Source organism: Geotrypetes seraphini, chromosome 3 (assembly GCF_902459505.1).
Source record: "Geotrypetes seraphini chromosome 3, aGeoSer1.1, whole genome shotgun sequence".
Taxonomy (NCBI): Eukaryota; Metazoa; Chordata; class Amphibia; order Gymnophiona; family Dermophiidae; genus Geotrypetes; species Geotrypetes seraphini.
Window position 1 is genome coordinate 136,258,205 of NC_047086.1, and position 24,050 is coordinate 136,282,254.

Sequence of the window (24,050 nt, forward strand, 5' to 3'; positions counted from 1 at the left end):
TCTGCCCCAGCCCCACCCACAGTCACACCCCCACACAAACCTTGTCTCTTCTTTCCTGAGTCTGGGCTGTGTCTGGAGGGTCTCCGAGTCGCATCCATGCATGCTCGGAGACTCTCCAGACGTGGCCCCAAGCTCAGGGCTTTCCAAAACCCGGACAAACGGCCAGGTTTTGGAAATCTGTCCAGATCACCCGGACAGTACTCTAAAAAGAGGACATGTCTGGGTTTTCACAGACATCTGGTAGCCCTAGCTTCACCTGATACTTTATGCTGCTATATGTTTGTCTCTCTTACCTGAGGAAGTCATTGTTAGATGAAGTCAAATGTAATTGTGATATTGGAATTCCTTGGAAATCTGCACAAGGATGGACAATACTACATTTATTAAATCCATATGAACATATGAACTGGCTTCGCCAGATTAGACCTTAGGTCCATCCAGTCCGGTGACCCGCACTCGCGGAGGCCAAGCCAGACGTTCCCTGCTGAGAAACCTTGTTTACTCGTATCCTCCAATGTGATTTGCAAGAAGGTGTGCATCCAACTTGCCTTTGAATCCCAGAATGTTGGTCTCCATCACGACATCCTCCGGGAGAGAGTTCCAAGCGTCCACCACTCGTTGTGTGAAACAGAATTTCCTGATATTTGTCCTGGGCCTGGTGCCCATGACCTCTTGTCCGAGTCACATTTGACAATGTGAATAACGATGTTTCTTGCTCTATTTTGTCGAATCCTTTTAGTATTTTCAAAGTCTCTATCATGTCCCCTCACAGTCTTCTCTTCTCGAGAAACCTGTCATTTTCTCAGTTCTGGTCCTTGTGTTTCTTCCCATCCCCCCCCCAAAAAAAAACAACAACACAAAATAACCCATAGAGGAAGTTAGTTATTCAGCAGAATTTAACCAGGCAGGTAGGCTGCTGCCCAGTTAAATCCCACTGGCAGCTCTGTTGCTCAGTAGCGCTTAATTAAATTGTGCTGCTGAATATGAACACAGACTGCCAAGACACTCTGGGATCAATATTCAGCCGTAAGAAGCGAGCAGTTTGCTCACCGCTGACAGAGTTATACCCAGATATTCAAAACCAGGCCCTGTCCAGGCTTCAGCTTTGAAAAGTCGGTTATTTCTGATCTACCTAGCACATAGTCACTTAAGTCGATATTCAGCAATATTTGACAATGCGTGTATGGTTAGAGCGAAAACATAGGACAGACTTGTATGTGGTCCCATTTATGTGCTAAACCTGGCCTCTTAAGGGCTGAATATCAGCACTTAAGTAGCCAAGTGCCGGCTCTGCTCCCGGAACTCCCTTTGATTTGGTTTGGTTAAGCGCTAACTGTGAATTTCAGTGGCACTTAGCTAGTTACATGCCACAGAAAATCAGTGGTCACTTAAATCACTTTGAATATCTTCCAGTATGTTTAGTGTTAGAGCTGTCCCGGGGGGTGGGGAGTTGGGGTGAAACTCGGACTTACCTAGTTAATGACAATTTTCAGCTTGCAGACTTGGGTAAATGCCCAGATAAATTTAGGACACTGATCAGACTACCTGCCAGCACCCGCATAACTTCCAGCAGGCTCCAAACACCTGGATATTCAATAACGCTTTTTGGATTAGGCCCAGTGCTGAATTTCTGAGTGGTCTTCTGCCCATAGCAATCTGTGCATTTGTAATTAACATAGTAACATAGTAGATGATGACGGAATGGTCCATTCAGTCTGCCCAACCTGATTCAATTTAATTTTTTTTAAAAAAATTTTCTTCTTAGCTATTTGTAGGCAAGAATCCAAAGCTCTACACAGTACTGTGCTTGGGTTCCAACTGCTGAAGTCTCCATCAAAGCTCACTCCAGCCCATTCTAACCTTCCCAGCCATTGAAGCCCTCCCCAGCCCATCCTCAACCAAAAGGCCATATACAGACACATACCATGCAAGTCTGCCCAATACTGGCCTTAGTTCAATATTTACTATTATTTTCTGATTCTAGATCCTCTGTGTTCATTCCACGCTTCTTTGAACTCCGTCACCATTTTCCTCTCCACCACGTCTCTCAGAAGCGCATTCCAGGCATCCACCATCCTCTCCGTAAAGTAGAATTTCCTAACATTGCTCTTGAATCTACTACCCCTCAACCTCAAATTATGTCCTCTGGTTTTACCATTTTCCTTTCTCTGGAAAAGATTTTGTTCTATGTTAATACCTTTCAAGTATTTGAACATCTGAATCATATCTCCCCTGTCCCTCCTTTCTTGTAGGGTATACATATTCAGAGCTTCCAGTCTCTCCTCATACTTCTGGCTCAAACCTCCTATCATTTTTGTCGCCCTCCTCTGGACCGCTTCAAGTCTTCTTATATCCTTCGCCAGATACAGTCTCCAAAACTGAACACAATACTCCAAGTGGGGCCTCACCAACGACCTATACAGGGGCATCAACACCTTCTTCCTTCTACTGGCTACGCCTTTCTTTATACAGCCCAGCATCCTTCTGGTAGCAGCCACTGCCCTGTCATAGTGTTTTTTTTGCCTTTAAATCTTCAGACACTATCACCCCAAGGTCCCTCTCCCCATCCGTGCATATCAGCCTCTCACCTCCCAGCATATACAGTTCCTTCCAATTATTAATCCCCAAATGCATTACTCTGCATTTCTTTACATTGAATTTTAGTTGCCAGATATTAGACCATTCCTCTAACTTTTGCAGATCCTTTTTCATATTTTCCACTCCCTCTTTGGTGTTTACTCTATTACAAATCTTGGTATCATCCACAAAAAGGAAAACTTTTCCTTCTAACCCTTCAGCAATGTCTCTCACAAACATATTGAACAGGATTGGCCCCAGCACCAGTTTGGCTCAATATCGGCCCAGCAATGAATATGCAAGAGATACTTCTGCATTCACTCAGAGCCCGATTCATCAGTCATTTTCCATAGTTTTAGAATAGGAGAAAAGTTTTAGTGACTTAGGCTCACAGTCTACAATGTGATTAATTTGCATAGTTCAGTTATCCTGGAAACCAAGCTTGTGAAGAGGCTGTGAGGACAGGAGCTGCATATCATCATACTACAGTCAGGTTTAGTTTTAGAGATAATCACATGGGAATAAAATAAGACTTCTGAGGAAATTAGAAAGTCATGGGATAGGAGGTAATGTCCTATTATCGAATAAAAACTGGTTAAAAGATAAAAAAGAGAGTAGGGTTAAATGGGGTCTGTGTTGGGACCGCTGCTATTTTTTTTTTTTTAATCATGTTTTTCCACAAACTAAAAGTTGGCAGACGTTTCCGAGGGGTCCTGTCCTTCTCCAACTTTTGCTCAGTTGTTCAGGACCCCTTGTGTTTCCCTGCTTTAACTACTAGAACAGCCTTTTAGTTGGAATCTCAAAGCAGCAGGCTTCCCCACCAGAATTTTGTTCAACGGGTGTTCCGGCCAAAATTCAAATTTGTGTTACCAATGAACTTTCCTGCCAAAATTCAAATTTATGACAAACGGTCCTCCCTGTTCTCAATCAGTTCAATGGACCCACTGTATATAAAGACAAACTGCAGAACTCATAGCATACCCTGAAGAAAGCCACGGCAGGATGGCTGAAACGTCAGTTCTGTCTACCCAGATGTGGTGATACCTGCACAACAGCAACATTCATGATGCCAGCCATGGAAGCCTAAGACAACAACTAAGACATTGTTGCTAAGTGGAGTCTCTATTTTATAGTTAGAGGAAGGTCTCTGATATTGACAAAGCCTTCCCACTGATTGTACTGCACACTTTTGTTTTTCTAAAACTTTCTTGAACGTTCTAGTCATTTCTGACAAAGCAGGAAGTTAGAAAATTAACTTGACTACTGCTTATCTCAGTCTAAGGTATTTAAGCTATTGGTAGATTCTGGTTTAAACACTGAGAATTCTTCATGCTGAAAAATTCACTGCTTATTCCTGAGATAAGCAGTACAAAATCTGTTATACTCTTTTGGGATCTTGCCAGGTACTTGTAACCTGGATTGGAAAAAGGATACTGGGCTTAGTGGACCTTTGGCCTGTCCTAGCATGGCGATGGCTATGTACTTGAGTACTTGCTTCAAAATGCAATGTATCACATTGGAACCCATTACATCTTTCTTGGTGGGGGAGAGTCCAAACCATCAAAATGATGATTCTACCTGTAGTTTGCTACCAAATGAGTATGTTGCCGGTGTATTTTCAAGGGTCCTTTTATAAAAAATTGAATGGGATCCTTACAAAATTTATTTGGCTGGGTAAAACTGCTAGAATAGCTTTAGTATCTTTGCAAAAATCATAATCGGCGGGGGTGGGGGGGGGGTGGGGGGGGGATGGGTGTGGGGGTGTAAATTTTCCAAATTTCTATAGATACCATCAAGCTTTTATTATGCGGCAGGGCATGTATTGGATCCTTCCTGAAGTCTTGGAACTTCTTCCAGACTGGCTGATCTTAGAATGGAAACTTATGTCCCCATTACAGTTAAATAAACAAATATTAAAGACCATTTACTAAAAAATAAAAAATAAACACTGATTCTGAATTTACTGAATAAATCTTAACCTTTCATTAAATTAATTTAGTTAGAGTTTTAGCCTTTAATCAAATTAAACTCATTTAAATTCAACAGGGACAAGCCTCAGACTTAGGAGTACATATTTCCCAAGTTGGGATTACTTCAAGAGAAGAGTGAATTATTCTCTTGCCTCCTTATGACATCACAGACTCATTATCCCACCTCCCTACCAACTTATTTAATTTATTAAATAATTAATTAACTTTTTAGACTTGACTAAATTACTTTTTTCAAATAAATATTTATAAACTTTATTCCTACTATTTAAATAGTTTTAATTCTTAAAAACTTATTAAATTTTTTAAAACTACATTTATTATTTTGGTACACAAATACTTCACTATCCACTTATTACAATGCGCTGTCGCACAAATCTCAAATGCATTCTTGTACAACAATTCTTAGAGATTAACCGGGATCTCAAGTGCTCACAGCCATAGTATTGAGATATTTTTCAAAGTCAATAGCCGATACCGTGAGCTATCATTGAACCCTTATGTATTCTCTGTTTTCTCTATCTTTTTATTATGTGCATTTTATTTTTTATTTTTTACTGTTATAAAATATATAAATATATAAATTTTTTGCTTTGCTGTTCCATATAGTATAGAATCACTTATCTTTTTTCTTTATATTTCTCCTGATGTCTATTCACTTCAATATTTTGTTCTCACTTCCTTTACTTCAATGTTCTCAATATTTTGTTCTCACTTCCTTTACTTCAATGTTCTACGGAAGATCTCCGTTTCGCACCCAAATTTTACCACAAAGAGATAAAGAGGTGGGGGCTAAGGTGGAACCCCGTTTTTAAAGAGAATACTAATGGAATTTGCTTTTTCTATAGTGAAAGTTACCGCTTTCCTGACGAAGCCCCGTGAAAAAATGTGGGTGCGAAACGGAGATCTAATGCGGCTATGAAGATTAAAATAAGCTTTGCTCAAATATAAAAGTAGATTATTTGTTATCATGACTGGGATAGCCATGCAAATGGTAACCAAAAATGGGAAAAATTGGGACTGGCTTAATTTTCCCTTTTGGTGGGATTCTTTATGTTTATGCTACAAATATGAGAAAATGAACTCAGAAATTACGGGTAATAATAAGTTATTTAAATTAACTTGGAGTCCATTGGTAAATTTTGTTAAAGTTGATTAGCTGGATTATTCTTCTGATTTCTTAATTGAGTTACACATCCAGGGAGGGTGGGTGGGTGGGCGGAGGGGTATAGTATTTTGATTTTATCACTGATCAATAAGTTTAATATGATGTTCGCTGAAATATTGCATTTTGTTTGTTCTTATACTGGGGTGGGAAGGCGAGGGAAAATATTTTTGAAGTACTTTTATATTTGATGAAAATGCAATTGTGAAGTTTATTATATGTACAGTGCTTCCCCACGAATTCGCGGTCGGCGGTTCGCGGTCCCAGTCATTCGTTGTATTTTCAGCCACGAATGACCGGGCAGGAGAGGGCAGCTGGAGAGGCAGGAGAGGGCAGCCAGAGTGCTGGCGAGTGAAGGAAATCACTCGCTGTTTGCTCCGACCACCTCTTCCTATACTAAAGTCAGGCCTCACCAATCAGGAGCTGCTTTAGTACAGGAAGAGGCAGTCGGAGCATACCTCTCCTGCCTCTCCAACTGCCCTCTCCTGTCTTCCCTGTCTAAAAACTGTATTCGTGGTTTTATGAAATTTGCAGGGGTTCCTGGAATGGAACCCCTGTGAATTTCAGGGGAGTACTGTATATGTATATTTTAATACATTGTTTTTGAATGAAAACTTAATAAAGATTTCTGAAATAAAAAAAGCAATGTATCTACATCTTATTTTTTCACTCTAAATTTCTAATTTAACTATTATATATTTGTTTCTTTCCCACAGGCAATGGAGAGCAAACTTCTGATTGGTGGAAAGAACATCATAGACCATACGAATGAGCAGCAGAAAATGCTGGAACTGAAAAGGCAGGAAATTGCTGAACAGGTAACTAATGGGGGTATACTTTGGGCTTGCAAATCATGCAAACAAGTCTGGTTTTGAAACTATGCTAGATGAATATTCATTGTGCATATCTGCATATTTAGGTGAGAACCAGACTACTCTGAAGAGCTTGGTTACACTAAGAAAGGAGGAATAATATTCACCCAATGTGTTAAGAGGTTTTTAAGCTGCTGACCTCTGTAGGCTGACTTCATCCCAAATATTCAATGCTGGGCCATGTCTGGATTCAAACATGAAGAGCCTGATTCTGTATAGGATGTTGATCTCAGCTATGGTTACCAGACAGACTCCACCATTTTTAAAAAACCATCCAGGCACTCCGACATTCTTTAAAAAAGAGGTCATGTCCGGGTTTTCCTAGATGTCTGATAACCCTAAGAATAGATAGACCTCTGGGGACAGCAAAGCTCTGGTCCCACCCTCCTTCCTCCCTCATAAACACTTTTCATTCTGCCAAAAGCTGACTTACAACTTAAAATTCTTTCTTGAGAGCCATTGCATTACTCATCTGAGGGGGCCAATGCAGTACTCTATCCTATGCTTTAGAGCAGTGGTTTGCTTGACATTTCCCTGTTAGTTTTACTTCTGATACCAAGATTCCTGGTGACCCAAGTAGGCCACCCCCTTTATCTCTCCCCAACCCAAAAATTACATTACATTATAATGTATATTCTGCCACTACCCCAAAGAGTTCAAAGTGAATCACAAAGAAAACCAATGACTAGGATCACACCTAGTTAAGCATTCATAATATGATAGTCCATAGCTCCTTAAACCCTCAACCCCCACTCTATAGATTTTCCTGGTAACCTCTTTCACTCCTCCCCCCCCCCCCCCCCAAATAAAAAATACATGAAGACTCAAATGGATGCAATGTCCGTTGTCATGATTTCCAAGAAGGTGATATCACTCCTGTTTCCCAATATAGGAGGTATGCAGGAGGATCAGAAATAGGGTTACTAGACGTCCGGGAAAACCCAGACATGTCTTCTTTTTAGAGGACTGTCTGGGTGCCTCGATGGACTTTCCAAAACCTGGTAATTTGTCTGGGTTTTGGAAAGCCCCAACCTCCGGCCTTGTATGGAGGGCCTCTGAGCATGTGTGGATGACGTCACACGCCCTCCAGATGCGGCCCGGAGGTGGGAGAAGAAAGTTGAGGCTTTGTGGGGGCAGGGCTGGGGGATGTAATGGCGCAGGGCTGGAGGCAGAATGAGGTGGGACTTGGGGTGGAATGGGCGGGCCCATGTGTCCAGGTTTCTACCACAGAAAATCTAGTAACCCTTATCCGGGAGTATCTGGAGGTCTGCTTGAACCCCCAGAATATTTTTTGTGGGACAAAGGGAGAGAGAAAGAAATTGCAAGGGGCCACCTAGGGCACCAAGGAAATCTTCAAGGGGCCATGAGCCACCAGGGACATTTGTGGGATTGTGGATGAAAGTCAGAGTCTGGCCTGGCTTTGTTTCTGTCTCTTTTCCTGTCAAAACATGAGCCAAACCCTGCTCGTTCACTGATAGGAGGAAGAGACCTTTTAAATGCTGGAAACAACTACCATTACCACAGCAGCGTGTATTGCTTTTTTTTCTGACAGCACACACTTTTTAACAAGGAGGTAATTTGCATGCCATTAGATTAAGGTTTCAGGAGTAAAAATATTTTAACGTGTATAGTAGAACACTGTGAGAAGTTTCGAAACATAGAAACATAGAAAAAAGCGGCAGAAAAGGGCTATAGCCCACCAAGTCTGCCCATTCCAAGTATCCCCTCCCCTGAATTTACTCCCTTAAAGATCCCACGTGAGTATCCCATTTTCTCTTAAAATCCGTCACGCTGCTGGCCTTTATCACCTGGAGTGGGAGTCTGTTCCAATGATCCACTACTCTTTCGGTGAAGAAGTACTTCCTGGAGTCGCCATGAAACTTCCCTCCCCTGATTTTCAGCAGATGCCCTCTGGTGGCATCATTCTAACACAGTGCTTTTTGAATTGAGGCCTGAGAGATCTATTCTCAACATGTAGGTACTAGGCACGTATCAAGTAGCTGACTGATAGCCTTTTCTATTCCAGACCTTACACTTGATCTTAGCGAAGTAAAAGGATCTAAGAGCATGCATTGGGCAGTCAAGTTTTAATGGAGATACACTATAGAACATGAAATGAGCATTTAGCAGTGGTTTGCTAGCTATGGGTGGATTTTTCTGAGAAATCCATGGAGAGTTAGATTACTCCCCTCTTCAGATTGTGTTACAATACAATTTAATTTTGTTCTGTGAAGTACCTTTCAAACACTTCACAGCCACTTGTTATACATGTACATTAGAAAATACATTCCAACACGTCGCCACACTAATAGATCATGTTAAGAAATTAGTGAGATGTGGGCAAGTCTAAAAACAGAATTCAAAGAGAGGGAGAGTGTTGATAAGACAGAGACGCTGGTAGGATCTTGAAGACAGAAGCTGAACCTAGAGAGCAGGAGTTACAGCTTTTGAGAGCCATGCATATTCTTATGAGGCCAGTAATGCAATATTCAGGTTGGATATATACCAACCCCAAATACCTGATTACTCATTATCACTCAAATTACTGTTATTTGACTGACCAAACTATCTGTACTTAACCAGTAATTTGCATTGTTTATCTGTTATCCACTAAGGCAGCTTTTTTCGGTCACACTGGTTGATTCACCCAGTCTGAGTCATACCTAAAACATTATACTTCCTTTTAATTGATGTTTTGTAGACATTTAATTAAATTTAAGGATTTATATGCTACCTTTTCAATCAGTGGATAGTGGAAAGCAGATTACAACAATAAAAGCAATATCAATAACATACAATTATCTTGAAAACTGTACATTCAAGGCCATTCCTCCAGAAATTAAGTCCTGATTGTAACAGTTCCAAAACAGCAGGGATGTTCTGCTCCAGCACTTCCCTTCTGAGCAGCCTACAGAGAAAGGAAGGGGATAAGCCTGGAGATGAGCAGAGAACAGTTATTTCACTAACGATACTGCCAAGTACCTCTATGAACGTATCAAAAATGACTTTGTGGCTCTGGGAGAGAAGGTGAAGCAGACAGGTACACAGGTGATATTCTCGTCCATCCTCCCCATCGAGGGTAAAGGCCAGGGCAGAGAAGCTCGCATCCTGGAGATGAATGCGTGGCTATGTGGATGGTGTCGTTGAAAGCGTTTTGGCTACTTGGACCATGGGATGATTTTCCAAGGGATGCTGAGTAGGGATGGTGTGCATCTATCAAAGAAGGGAAGAAGTGTCTTTGGCAGCAGGCTGGCTAATTTACTGAAGAGGGCTTTAAACTAGAAGTGATGGTCCAGGGTAATCAGAGCCCCCAGGTGAGTATAAGCCCTCAGGTAAATAAATCACTGAATACCTTTACATGGAAAGGAAAAGAGGACAGTGTCTGGAAAGCAGTATATACTAATGCTCAAAGTATGGGAAACAAGATTCTGGATCTAGAAGCTGTGATGAAAGAAGATAAGTTGGATTTAGTGGCAATCACGGAGACGTGGTTCACGGAGAGCCATGACTGGGATGTAGTTATACCGGGCTATAATCTGTTCAGGAAAGACAGAGTAGGAAGAAAAGGAGGCGGAGTAGCGATATATATTAAAGATCATATTAAAGCCACACAATTACAGGACCTGCAGAGCAAGGAAGAGGCACTGTGGATCAATTTGGAAAGAGGGAATGGTGAATATATTTATATCAGTGTGATATACAGGCCTCCTTCACAGATGGAAGAAGTGGACAGAGATTTAATAGACATTCAGAATACAGTATATCTGAAAAAGGAGAAGTTTTACTAATAGGTGATAGCCAAACTACTTTGGCTCGGCCCAATTTCAGATCATTTACCCACCTCCATCCCTCTACCTTCCGGCCCCACTCTTCAGCTTGAGTTTTCAAGCAAAGTCCTAGGCATCATCTTAGACTCCTCTCTCTCCTTCAACGATCATCTCAACTCCCTGATAAAAAAAATGCTTCTTTAGCCTCCATATGTTGAGGAAAATAAGATCTTGCTTTCATCATTCTCATTTCGCCATCCTCGTTCAATCCACCATCCTCTCTAGACTAGACTACTGCAACTCCATCTATATAAGCCTAACTAAGAAAAACCTCCATAGACTTCAGCTAATTCAGAACGCCGCGGCCAAGCTTATTTTTGCAAAAGGCAAGTTCGATCACGTTTCCCCACTCCTCTCCAAGCTTCACTGGCTCCCAGTATACTCCAGAGTCCTCTATAAATGTGCCTGCTTAGCCTTCAAGATTCTACATGGCGTCCTTCCTCCCGTTATCCCACTCTTCTGGAATTCCTCAAACCCGCTCTCTTCTAGACCCTCCCAAAAACTGAAACTATCTTTCCCATCTATAAAAGGTATATCCCGCGCAGGAAAACTTGGAACATCCCTCCCATTTAGAACCACGGAACTCTGGAACAACCTCTCATCCCCGCTCAGAAATTCTAGCTCCTTCCAATCCTTCCGTAAACGCTTGAAAACTTGGCTCTTCTCAAAAATCTAATCACCTCCCGTTCTCTAGTACCCTGCCCCTCTCTATCTTCTCAGTCCCTCTCCTATATCCCTTCTTTGTAGTTCCTTTCCTCTCAACCTCTGTAAACCGTGCCGAGCTCTGCGCATGCGGAGATGGTGCGGTATACAAACCTAAGGTTTAGTTTAGTTTAGTTTAGATTTTAACATGCTGGATGCTGATTGGGGGTATCCCTATTGCGGGGTCTTCTAGAAGTAGGGAGATGATGGATTATCTACAAGGAGAATTGTTCCAGCAGTTGGGAATGGAACTCATGCAGGATGGGGGTCAAACTGGACTTAGTGCTTACAAACGGGGGAAAGTGTTTCTGATGTTACAGTGGGTGATCATCTGCCATCTAGTGATCACTGCATGGTACGGTTCAATATTAAGATGGGTATAGAGAGGGCTCATTCAAAAGCAAAGGTTCTAAACATTTTAAAAAATGAACTTTCTTCAGATGGGGGAATACGTCAAAGAATTGTTGTCTAGTTGGGAACATCTGGAAGGAGTGAAAATTCATTGGGCAAAACTGAAAGGAGTAATTGTAAGAGCAACAAACCTTTTTGTGAGGCAAGTAAGTAAAAGTAAGAGGAAAAGAAGACCACTTTGGTTATCAAAAGTCGTAGCTGAGAAGGTAAGGAATAAAAGGTTAGCTTTCATAAACCACAAAAGATCACAGAAAGAGGAAGACAGGCAAAAATATCTGGAAAAGTTAAGAGAGGCTGGTTGTGTAGTTAGGAAAGCAAAGATGCAAATGGAAGAAAAAAATAGCTGAAACGGTAAAATGGGGAGACAAGACTTTTATAGATATATTAGTGATAGGAAGAAGTGCAAAAGTGGCATTGTGAGACTCAAAGGTGAAGGGGAGAAATATGTAGAAGCTGATAAAGAAAAGGCTGAATTGCTTAACACATATTTCTGTTCTGTGTTCACTGCTAAGGTACAAGGAGCGGGGCCACAGAAGACAAGCATGAATAGGAATGGAGGAGTGGTAGGCCCTGATTGATTTTCAGAGGGTTGTGTTCGTGAGGAGCTAGCTAAAATAAAAGTACACAAAGCAATGGGGCCAAATGGTGTACATCCGAGGGTGCTGAAGAAACTTAGGAAACTGGTGGCTCTGCTGACTGACCTTTTCAATGAGTCTCTAGAGTCGGGAAAAGACAGATCCAGAGGAGACTCCTGGATCTAACTTTAATGTAAAACAAAATCCTGAAGCTCCTAGGCAAGGTAAGCCCTGCTGAAGCAGAGCAGATCAGGGTGGAGAAGCAGCCACTGGATCTAGGACAGACCAAGGCAGCAGAGAATCCAGGGCAGCTATAGGATCTGGTTGAGGCAGAACAGGGCAAGTTGGCGTCCCATATCCAAGACAGCAGCGGATACAGGGCAGTACTTATGTAAAAGCCGGATCCTCCACAGACACAGACACACACCCCACCCCCATTGTAGAAGGTATGAAGCATATCCAGAGGATCTGGCTTTTAACCAATCCTGATGGATGGAGGGAAATGAAAAGAAAGAGAGGAGGAGGATACACATTGACTGGGTGAAGGAAACTGATAGAAAACTAGAATTGACAAATGGACAGAAAGCTGAATCTGAAAGATCAGTGCCAAAGATGGACATAGAGCTGGAAATGAAGAAGAAAGGAGGAGAGTAAAGAATTAACAAATGGATAGGAGGCCCTGGAAACAGTGAGCCAGAATCAGAGACTGGGACCAAAGTGATCAGAAACATAAAATCACCAGACTAAAAAGATAGAAAAAAAATCATTTTATTTTCATTGTAGTGTTTAGAACATGTCCAGTTGCAAAACTTATATCTGCTGTCTTTATTTTGCACTGTATGGGAGGAAATGTGTTTCTTTCTGTTTTCCTGGTATTTGTACTGCATGCAGAGTCTGGCTTCTAGGGACTTCGGGTTAATTTTCGCCTGTATTTGAAAATATGTTATCTCTGTTCTGCATGTATGACCATAAAGCCCTTTTATATGCTCTTCTGCTGATAACAGAAGTACATAGCTACTGTGGGTAGAGCTATGGATAGTCATACTACAAAGATGGTAAAGGGGATGGAACTCCTCTCGTATGAGGAAAGATTAAAATGGTTAGGGCTCTTCAGCTTGGAAAAGAGACAGCTGAGGGGAGATATGATTGAAGTCTACAAAATCCTGAGTGGTGTAGAACGAGTACAAGTGGATCGATTTTTCGCTCCGTCAAAAATTACAAAGACTATTGGACACTCGAAGTTACAGGGAAATACTCTTAAAACCAATAGGAGGAAATTTTTTTTCACTCAGCGAATAGTTAAGCTCTAGAACATGTTGCCAGAGGATGTGGTAAGAGCGGATAGCGTAGCTGGTTTTAAGAAAGGTTTAGACAAGTTCCTGGAGGAAAAGTCCATACTCTGTTATTGAGAAAGACATGGGGGAAGCCAATGCTTGGTAGCATGGAATATTGCTACACCTTGGGTTTTGGCCAGGTACTAGTGACCTGGATTGGCCACCTGAGAACGGGCTACTGGGCTTGATGGACCATTGGTCTGACCCAGTAAGGCTATCCTTATGTTCCCTATAGTTGTCCCCATATGAGTACTAGTCACATCAAGGGAGGTGATTAATTTGGGGGGGACTTGGGCCCGGGACCCCTGTGTGTTCAGTATAAAAAAAGCATATATCTGTGTTGTCAAACTTGCTGAGTTTTCTTAATTGGAGTTCCCTGTTCAGTTTCTATTTGTAATCCTTTGTTCTGTATTTGGTAAAGGTCTGTCTGTATTTATGTGTGGTAGTAATGGCATTAGGGAGACTGGCAGGAGGAGGCAGGAAGGAAACGGGGACCCCACCTTAATTTTTGCCCTGGGCCCCAGTAAGTCTAAAACCGACTCTGACTGTGCACAAAGATATGCATGCACAATTTAGGGCATCATATACAGAATTTAGGGGTAAGAAATGAATGGAGGACTTAAATCTAGGAACACAGCTTTTAATCCAAACGTGATAGCTCTGAAAATCAGATTTACTGCAAAAACTCCTGACATGGCTACATTTCTCCCTCAGGCTGCGTTGGCGTCTGGAGTAATGCATCTCAAAACAATGATGATCTTGGCAGTAAACAGAGAAAATTCAATGGTAGTAGTCAACACAGACAATAATGACTTCAGCAATAAGTAGAGATCAGTCAATAATAGTGGTCAAAACAGCTTGTCTGTGGCTTGCTTTCCCACATATTTTAGCATGAGAAACGATAAAAAGCTGCAAAATAAAGCTGAATAAGATAATGTACACTAATAATTATAGTAGCATTTAGCTTGGCCAGCTTGTCATACCAAGTGACATTGTCCAAATTTAAAATATATCATTATACACACCTATAAGTCCCACAATTTCAGAGACATAAGAGTGCATCACTCAGCCAATGAGAAAAAAAAGGCAAATAAGTTCTGTCAGACTTAGCCTAAACTAATTTGGGGTGTTTTTTTTTTGGGGGGGGGGTTGCATTTCAAGAGACATTATCTAAAGAGAATTCTTTTTTTTTACTATAATAAAGTAAGAGCTAGTGTCCAGTAGTGCCATATGTACTGCCATAATTCCTTAAAGCTTATTAGAGCAGCAAACTAGTCCCAGGAATGTTCGGTGCAGTGGAGTAGAGAGAAAGGGACACAGGTCCATTCCATTCTAACTAGTACACTTATGGTAAAAATTGTGAGCCTTCCAAAACCTACAAAATACCTATTGTACCTATAGATAAGAGACACCTGCAGACCGGAGGGCTTTTTGTAGTAGTGTACAGTTAGGATTTTAGGTGTTCTTGGAGGGCTCACAATACAAAATAAGGTGGGATATGTACCTGGGTCCCCTTATGTGAAATCTTCTGCACTGACCACTAGGCTGCCCTTCTGCTCTTCTGGGTTTTCTGTAAGGTCAGTTTACATGAAATGTGTTTTGTTTTTTTAAATGGTACCTAAAAAAGATACATACTGAGCACAAAAATGTTTGGAAAATGAGATAAAAAAATAGATGCTTTTCCAGTTCGAAAATTGCTATGCTAGGAATGAGAATTTTAGACATTGTCAGTAAAATGTCTACAATTGGACTAGGACATCATATTGAAAATACCCTTCATGGTGCTCATTTTCAAAGCATATGGACATTTCAAAAGGCCAGAATGGCCTTCTTGAAACATCCGTATCCTGATTCAAAATCACAATCATTATTGTTAATGGATGAATATATAAAGGAGTCATTAATTCCAGTGAATAGAATTTGGGATTCTTTTCAGGAAGCCACAAATCAAGAGGTAGAAAATTTATTTAAGAACAGATGATCCTTTGAAGGACTCCTCACCTTTACGAAAGCAATAAAAACTTACCTCTTCACCTAACTGATAGATTACAAAGAAATGTATATTCATAAAAGATCCTTGGTATCTGTCACTTTAGGACAGGGGTATCAAAGGCCCTCCTCGAGGGTCGCAATCCAGTCGGGTTTTCAGGATTTCCCCAATGAATATGCATGAGATCTATTTGTATTGAAAAACTTTGCACTGTAACTATGGCAAATTTAACCTGTAAACTGCTTATTATGTATGTTAGCCTATAACACGTCCTGAGCTCTTTGGGGAGGACAGGCTATAACAGGGGTAGGGAACTCCAGTCCTCGAGAGCCGTATTCCAGTTGGGTTTTCAGGATTTCCCTAATGAATATGCATTGAAAGCAGTGCATGCAAATAGATCTCATGCATATTCATTGGGGAAATCCTGAAAACCTGACTGGAATACGGCTCTTGAGGACCAGAGTTCCCTACCCATGGGCTAGAAAATGAAATAAATAAAACTATTAAGTCTTATTGTATGTTAGATTCTTGCGCTAATCAGCTACTTCGTGACTGTCTATCTTTCTTTTTACTTGCTATAACAGAGTAGTTGAATGAGGAATTGCAAGCAGATATATTTGATGTATTAAGTGGTCATATTTTACTGATTCCAATAGTCAAAAATCAAAAGATTGGGATTCAAGAAGTTACAAATTATAGACCAGTGGCTTCCATTCTGCTATTTATTAAAATAATGGAAGGATGGATTACAATTAAATTGACAGATTATCTGGACCAGTATGATTTATTACACCCAATTCAATCAGGATTTAGAGCAGATTACAGTACAGAGAGCCTACTCTGCTCTTTAGTGGCTAAAGGTATATCCATTTTAATTCAGGGTCAAAATGTCATACTTCTACAATTTGACCTTGTTGGCCATAATCTTCTAAAATAAGTATTATAAATTGGAGTGTACAGGGCAAAGTTTTGAATTGGATAAATGGGTTCTTATCCTAACGATATTTAGAGTGAAAATGAATGGTCTATTATCTACTAGTTGGAAAATGAGTTGTGGGGTGTCACAAGGTTTCCCCTTGTCCCCAATATTGTTTAATGTTATGATGCAATCTTTGAGTAAGTCACTTGAATCCTTAATTTATTCACTTACATTTATTCAGATGACATCAGTATTTTCTTGCCTTTTAATAATAAAGATTCTGATTGGTCTACATTAAAGCTAGTGCTTGATACTGTAGCGAAATGGGTTACAAACCATAAGTTAAAGATAGATATAGACAAATCTAACGGCCTCTTTTACAAAGCTGCGCTAGCGGCTGCTCTGTGCTAATGGCTCCAAAGCCCATAGAGATTTAAAGGGCTTCGGGGCCATTGCCGTGCGGCTTTGTAAAAGAGACCGTAAGTTTCTTTGACTAGGCCCATGCGATCAGGCTAAATCGGATTTTTTATCACACTATGGTCAAAGCAATTACACTTTTACATAGAAACATGATGGCAGATAAAGGCCAAATGGCCCATCTAGTCTACCCATCCACAGTAACCATTATCTCTTTCTCTCTCTGAGAGATCCCATGTGCCTATCCCAGGCCCTTTTGAATTCAAACACAGTCTCTGTCTCCACCACCTCTTATGGGAGACTGTTCTATGCATCTACCACCCTTTCTGTAAAAAAGTATTTCCTTAGATTACTCCGGAGCCTATCATCTCTTAACTTCATCCTATGCCCTCTCATTACAGAGTTTCCTTTCAAATGAAAGAGACTTGACTCAAGCACATTTACATTACATAGGTATTTAAACGTCTCTATCATATCTCCCCTCTCCCGCCTTTCCTCCAAAGTATACAGATTGAGATCTTTAAGTCTGTCCCCATATGCCTTATGATGAAGACCACATACCATTTTAGTAGCCTTCCTCTGGACCGACTCTATCCTTTTTATTTCTTTTTGAAGGTGCGGTCTCAAGAATTGTACACAATATTCTAAATGAGGTCTCACCAAAGTCTTATACAAGGGCATCAATACCTCCTTTTTCCTACTGGCCATACCTCTCCCTATGTACCCTAGCATCCTTCTAGCTTTTGCTGTCAACTTTTCAACCAGTTTGGCCACCTTAAGATCATCACATACAATCACACCTAAGTCCTGCTTTTCTGTCATGCACATAAGTTCTTTACCCCCTAAACTGTACCGTTCCCTTGGGTTTTTGCAGCCCAAATGCATGACCTTGCATTTCTTAGCATTAAATTTTAGCTGCCAAATTTCAGACCATTCTTCAAGCTTCACCAGGTCTTTCTTCATGTTATTCACACCATCCGGCATGTCTACTCTATTGCAGATTTAGGTATCATCCGCAAAGAGGTAAATGTTCCTCGACAACCCTTCAGCAATATTGTTTATAAAAATGGCAAAAAGAACAGGCCCAAGAACAGAACCTTGAGGCACACCACTGGTAACATCCCTTTCCTCAGAGCGATCTTCATTGATCACTATCCTTTGTCACCTTCCACTCAACCAGTTCCTGATCCTGACCCAGCCCATCACTTTGGAACCCATCCCAAGGGTGCTCAGTTTATTTATCAGACGTGGAACACTGTCAAAGGCTTTGCTAAAATCTAAATATACCTCATCTAGCACACATTCTCTATCCAATTCTCTGGTCACCCAGTCAAAGAAATTGATCAGATTTGTCTGGCAAGACCTACCTCTAGTTTTGGGCATTCAATTAGATAATTTATAGAGCTTGGAACAACAAGTTAATCTGGTTAGTAAAAAAATCATTTTTTCTTATAAGGAAATTACAGGTAGTTCAGAAATATTTTGATAAGTCAGTTTTTGTACTTGTGATTCAATCACTTATTCTTCCCCAGATAGACTACTATGATATGGTTCATATAGGATGTGCTAAAGGATTGTTGAAAAGATTACAAACTGTGCAGAATACTGCAGTGAAGGTAATTTTTCCCAACTCTAAATATGATAGAATTACACCATATTTCATTAAATTACATTGATTGCCAGTAAATGCAAGGATTTATTTTAAACTTTGTATTATGGTTTTTAATATTCCATATGGCTAGGTGCCATATTATTTAGTGGAATTGATTTCATTACTAGTAGGAAGACCAGGTCATATTATACGGAAGCAATTCTATCTTCAATTTCCTTCACCAAAGACAATTAGATCATTTGCTGAATGGAAGGCTGCCTTCTTTTATCAGGCTCCATTAATTTGGAATGATCTCCCTATTTTAATAAGATCAGTAGGTCAATATATTGTTTTTAGAAAACTTTTAAAGACATTCTTATTTTAAAAATGTTTATCTTGACATTTATCATCTTCTACTCGTGATGTTCTATTTGAATATTTGTTATTGTGTTATGTTTAACTGGGTTTCTTCCCAGAAATAGAAATATATTGCTATCTGCCATGAACTCATAAGGACTTTGGTGGAATACAAGTCAGAATGTAATATAATGAAAAGGCAGAATAGGGACATACAACATGGCAGCAGTGGAGAATCCCTAGCCCTGCCAGCAGAAGCCCTGCTCTGTGCAAAGCTAGGAAAGCCTGACAATTAGCAACACTTTATTTCTGGGCTGCTGTCACGTCGGCCACTCCCCCTCGACACATGCTTGTTTTTTGTAAAACTGAGCATATGCGAGGGAGGCCCACCCCTCATGCATTCTCAGTTTTTGATCATGTGCAGAGGATGGGACTCCCTCACACATACTCAGTTTCACAAAAATTAGCATGTGAGAGGAGGGGTGTCTGGGTCATCATCAGACCAGGTAAAGAGCCTCTAATTGTCATATTTGAGAGAGCCTCTGCTAGCTGGCCATAGGGACTCCTGCCTGCTCAGGTTTGTAGGGTTGTGGGGGAGTGGGAATGGCATGGGGCATGCCAAAATTTAGTGCCCCCAATCCCCTCTCCTCATACACACACACACACTTTGGGCTACATACCTACTTTGCAATATGACCAAATAGCAAGGGGGCATGTTTGGGGCTTATTTTAGGTGGGACTGCGAAGAGATAATGGATTCCAAGAGGGATGGAGAAAAGAAAGTGAGACAGACTAGAGAGGGTGAGAGATGCTAAACCCACAGTAGGGGAATGATGAAGTGGAGGGAAAAAAGAAAGCAGACCAGGAGGTATGGGGGAAGAGGCAAAGAGACACTGGACCTACAGAGGGAGGGAGAAAAAAATGCTGGACTGCAAGGGGCAGGAGCACAGGAAAGAAAGGAGGAGATGCTGTCCTCAGGGTGGGGCATGTTTAGATGGGGGAGGAGAAAGGGGATAAAAGTGGATAAGGGATAGGTCACAAAGAAAAGATGTTGAGCATGGAGAAAGGGATACAGTGCTTGACATGGAAGGGGGGATAGGGAACACTGAGAAGGCAGATGAGGAACATGTGAGGAGGAGAAATGCTGAACAGGACAGATAAAGAGACACAGATGGAAGACAGGCGGTGGACATGGAATGAGAAGTCATGTCAAATGGACAGGAAATTCTAATAAGAGAATTACAAATAAAATAGAGAAAAGCAGAAAAGAAACAATGGGGCCAAAGTTAATGGAGAAAAAAATGCTCAGACAACAAAGGTAGAAAAAATATTTTATTCTTTTTATAATTAACCCCTTCCCCTTTTACAAAACCATAGCACAGTAACAGCTCCGACGCTCATAGAATTCCTATGAGCATCAGAGCTCTTACCGTCATGGCTGGCTAAAAACTGTTCTAAGGTTTTATAAAAGGAGGGGTAAAATATCTCAGCTCTGGTAAATGTATCTCTGATATCTTGCATGTCAGTTTCTATATCTCTAGTATTGCTGTATGCACAGATTCTGTCTTCTTGAGGTTCCCAATCCAGTTTTTTGCCTTCATATCTCTGTTATTGGTTCATTGTTTCATATTTGTTCAGGGTCTGTCAGTGTTTTGCATATGTAATGAAAGCATGGTATTCTGCTAGCAAGTAGTTTCTGTGAGGCATTCTGCTTTATATGGATCTGTAAAAGTCTGATCTGGATTGGAAGTATAGTGGTATTCTAGGGTGCTGTCTTCTTATAGGTAGGATTAGTGCTATTTCAGTCCTGGACATCAATGCTGCTTTATTATGACAGGTTTTTCTGTAAAATCTGGAATATGTTTGTTTACTAGATCTTGTATTTGATATACCGCTTATTGGCACAGCCATCTGAGCGGTTCACAATTTAATCAGGGACTGTGGACCAGATTCTATGACTGGCATCCTAATCACAGATGCCTAGCGATGCCTAACTTTGGGATCTGTGTGCAACTTTTTTTTTTAATTGGCTTGGTAATTTACCATGCCAGTTATCAGCCAATAAAAAAAAAAAAAAAAAGGAATTAAAATTAGCAAGTAAGAGTTCAGCGCTGAACTCTTATGTATGACTCCTTGCAACGCCTAAGTGAAAAGTTCAGCGCTGAACTCTTATGACTCCTTGCAACGCCTAAGTGAAGGCTCCCTCCAACGCCTAATGACGCCTACCTGAAAGGTAGGCCTGGTTAGGAATGGAAAATAGCTGTGGTTGGCTTAGGTGTCGCTAGGCATCCAAGTTAGGTGTTGGTAAATTAGGCCCGGTAAAATCTGGCCTAATATATAGGCGCCTATCTCTAGGATGCCTAGCAATGCCTAGTTATGCCTAAGTGCTGCTAGATGGGGTTCTATAAACAGTGCCTAGCGGTTGATTGACAACCAAACCGAGTGGCACCTACAGTCTAAACTTACCAGTGTTCTTCAGTTTCACGTTAGACACTAGTTTCTACGTTACTTTCACCACACACTCTTGATAAAGGCACAGTTGCTGAAACACTGCCAGTGTCGAGCCTTTGAGCTATTGTGGCATATTTACCAATAAAGTGATTTTTTTGAACTATACACCCCTGGCTAAATTTTTGACATCTTGTCCTCACGACTCCTTCGTTGTGTGGATTAAGTGACTTGCCAGGAACAAAAGGAGTGGAGCAGGGATTGAACCTACAACTTCAGGGTGTTCAGGAAGCAGTTGTAACCACTAGGTCTCTGTCTCGTTTCTCTTATATAAAGTTTGCAAAATAATGATAGAGCATATTTTTTCTTCAGAACAGTAGATTTGGCAAAGGACTGGGCGAGGCAAGATGGTGGGATAAGGGAAGGGCATGGGGCAGAACAGGGCAGGTATCGGATTTTTCGTCATCAGAAAGATGGCAACCCTAGTGCCCAGAGAAACTTGAGAAACCATATGCTGGTTTCATTTTACCTTTTCCCTGCATGCTGCCTAGAAAGGAGGAAGAAACATCAGGAGGTAAAGTCATCACAGTATATCCTAGTTCTTCCTAGCACTCTGACTCCAAATTCTGATCTTCAGATTTCTGTGTACTTATTATTATCACTTGATTGCACACAAAATCAGATACAAGTTCAAAGAGAGTTACAAATAAAACTAATACAATACCATATCCTTGGCATCTACTTTTGTTGATGCTCCATTGATGTGTGATGTTTTCTTTTCTTTCCTGTTCTGATATAGAAACGCAGAGAGCGGGAAATGCAACAGGAGATGCTTCTGCGAGATGAGGAGACTGTGGAACTCCGTGGGACATACACCTCCCTACAACAGGAAGTAGACATGAAGACCAAGAAACTCAAGAAGGTACAGTGGATTAGAACAGTCATTCTAGAGAACAGAGCAGAGTCAATGTCATGCCTCTCTGACCTCACTGGTTGAACAACCAATCAGTGGAATTGGGAAGTGTAAGCAGTTACTTTAAGTGGATGCTATGGAAATATTGCCAGTCAGGAGAAATAACTAATGAAACAACGAGCACACAGAGAGCAGGATAGACAGTCATTCATTCAATCAATCATAGAAACTAAGGGAACAATATAATAAAATGCAAGTGGTTTGGTGCAAAGATTGGCACATGTTCTGCACAAAAATTTCTGTTCTGTTATGGCTGCCTTATTCAGAAAAGAGCTTAGTACATAGGAAAACTGTGTGCAAAGCAGGGCCGACTCAAGGCACGGACTAGATGAGCTCTGGCTCAGGACACCAAGCCTGAGGAGCCAAAAGCCTGCTTCACCTGGACCACTGCAATGACAAATTATTTCCTCTTTCTGCCTCACTTTCTTAAAGCTCCCATGCCCTGCTTTAAACACCGTCCTGATCCAGCAGCTCCCCCAGCCCTACCCCTCAATATCCTTCTTTGACACGGTTTTTCTCTTCAGAGCAGCAGCAGGTATCACATTAAGCTGTGTGTGTCAGCCCTGTAAACAGAAAATTACTGTACATCAAAGGGGTGGGGTGCAGCAGAGGTAAGACACCATGGACAGTTGCAGCTCCTATTTCTCTGGTGTTGTTTTGCACGCAGAATTTGGCATTTTAGAGGTTCAGTTTAATTTGTGTATATATTTCTATTTTTAATTTATGGTCACTTATTCTGTACTCTCTGATGGTTCAGCTACCGGTATATTCTATGTGTGTGATTGAGACCAGGAATTCTGTTAGCATGGAAATTCTATGTAGGAATTTTAGTTATCTGACATTTAGTTTTCCCAGTAGGTGTATTGATGTGCTAACGAATCTACAGTCTTCTTTAAAATGGTGCTGCTGACCCCTAACTACAGTCTTGCAACACTACCACGGGGGGGGGGGGGGTTTCTTATATATGGCAGCTTGCATTTTGGAGAAGGCAGGCCACCAGAGCATGAACAACTGAGGATTGATCCTATCCTAGGAACCCATGGGTTGAGTCAGGATTATACAGGTGGACTCCACCTAACCAGAAGAGGTAGAAACGTATTTGGACATCGACTGGCCCGACTACTCCATAGGGCTTTAAACTAGGTAAGTTGGGGGAGGGTACATACTTATATCCCAGAGCAGTAAGAAATCACCCTGAGGAGGCAGATCGCACTCATACTACCAAGTCTAAGGTAAGTACCAATGATACCCACAATAGATCAGGGAGAAATATCACTGAGTTTTCGGGAACCACACTGTCAAATAAGGAAAACTCTTCACAGATATGGAGGGCTATGTATGTTAATGCACACAGCTTGGGCAATAAGATTCTAGAATTAGAGACTGAAATAGCAAACGCCGATCTTGACGTGATAGCGATATCTGAAACCTGGTTCACGGAATCGCATGGATGGGATATGATTATACCAGGGTACAACATACTTCGATGCGACCGAGTGGGTAAATTGGGAGGAGGAGTAGCATTATACACTAAGGAAAACATCAAAACCACCAAAATCACGGATGTTAGATACACTGGAGAATCCCTCTGGGTAAATCTGGCCAGAGGGAATGAAAAATGCCTATACCTTGGTGTGATATATAGACCTCCCAGGCAACAGGAGGACAAAGACATGGAATTGATTGAGGACATAGAGAATATCACGCTGCGCGGGGACTCAGTAATACTAGGAGACTTCAACATGCCAGATGCAGACTGGAACACACTCTCTGCAACCACGGGTAGCAGCAAAAAAATATTAAACTCCATAAAGGGTGCACGCCTCAAGCAACTGGTGTTGGAACCCACCAGGGACCAGGCGTTACTGGACCTGGTCCTCACCAACGGAGATAGTGTCACTGAG

The 24,050-nt window shown here is 41.2% G+C and overlaps 1 protein-coding gene across 3 annotated transcripts in view; it reads left to right on the forward strand.

Moving 5' to 3' along the window:
* The window catches only part of KIF3C (kinesin family member 3C), a 285,345-nt gene that overhangs the window by 200,193 nt on the left and 61,102 nt on the right, over window positions 1–24,050 (forward strand). For all 3 annotated transcript variants that reach the window (XM_033936155.1, XM_033936154.1, XM_033936156.1), the window contains 2 exons: window positions 6,447–6,548; window positions 21,973–22,095. In XM_033936155.1, coding sequence (XP_033792046.1) covers window positions 6,447–6,548; window positions 21,973–22,095 — 225 coding nt within the window. The remainder of the gene's footprint in view (window positions 1–6,446; window positions 6,549–21,972; window positions 22,096–24,050) is intronic.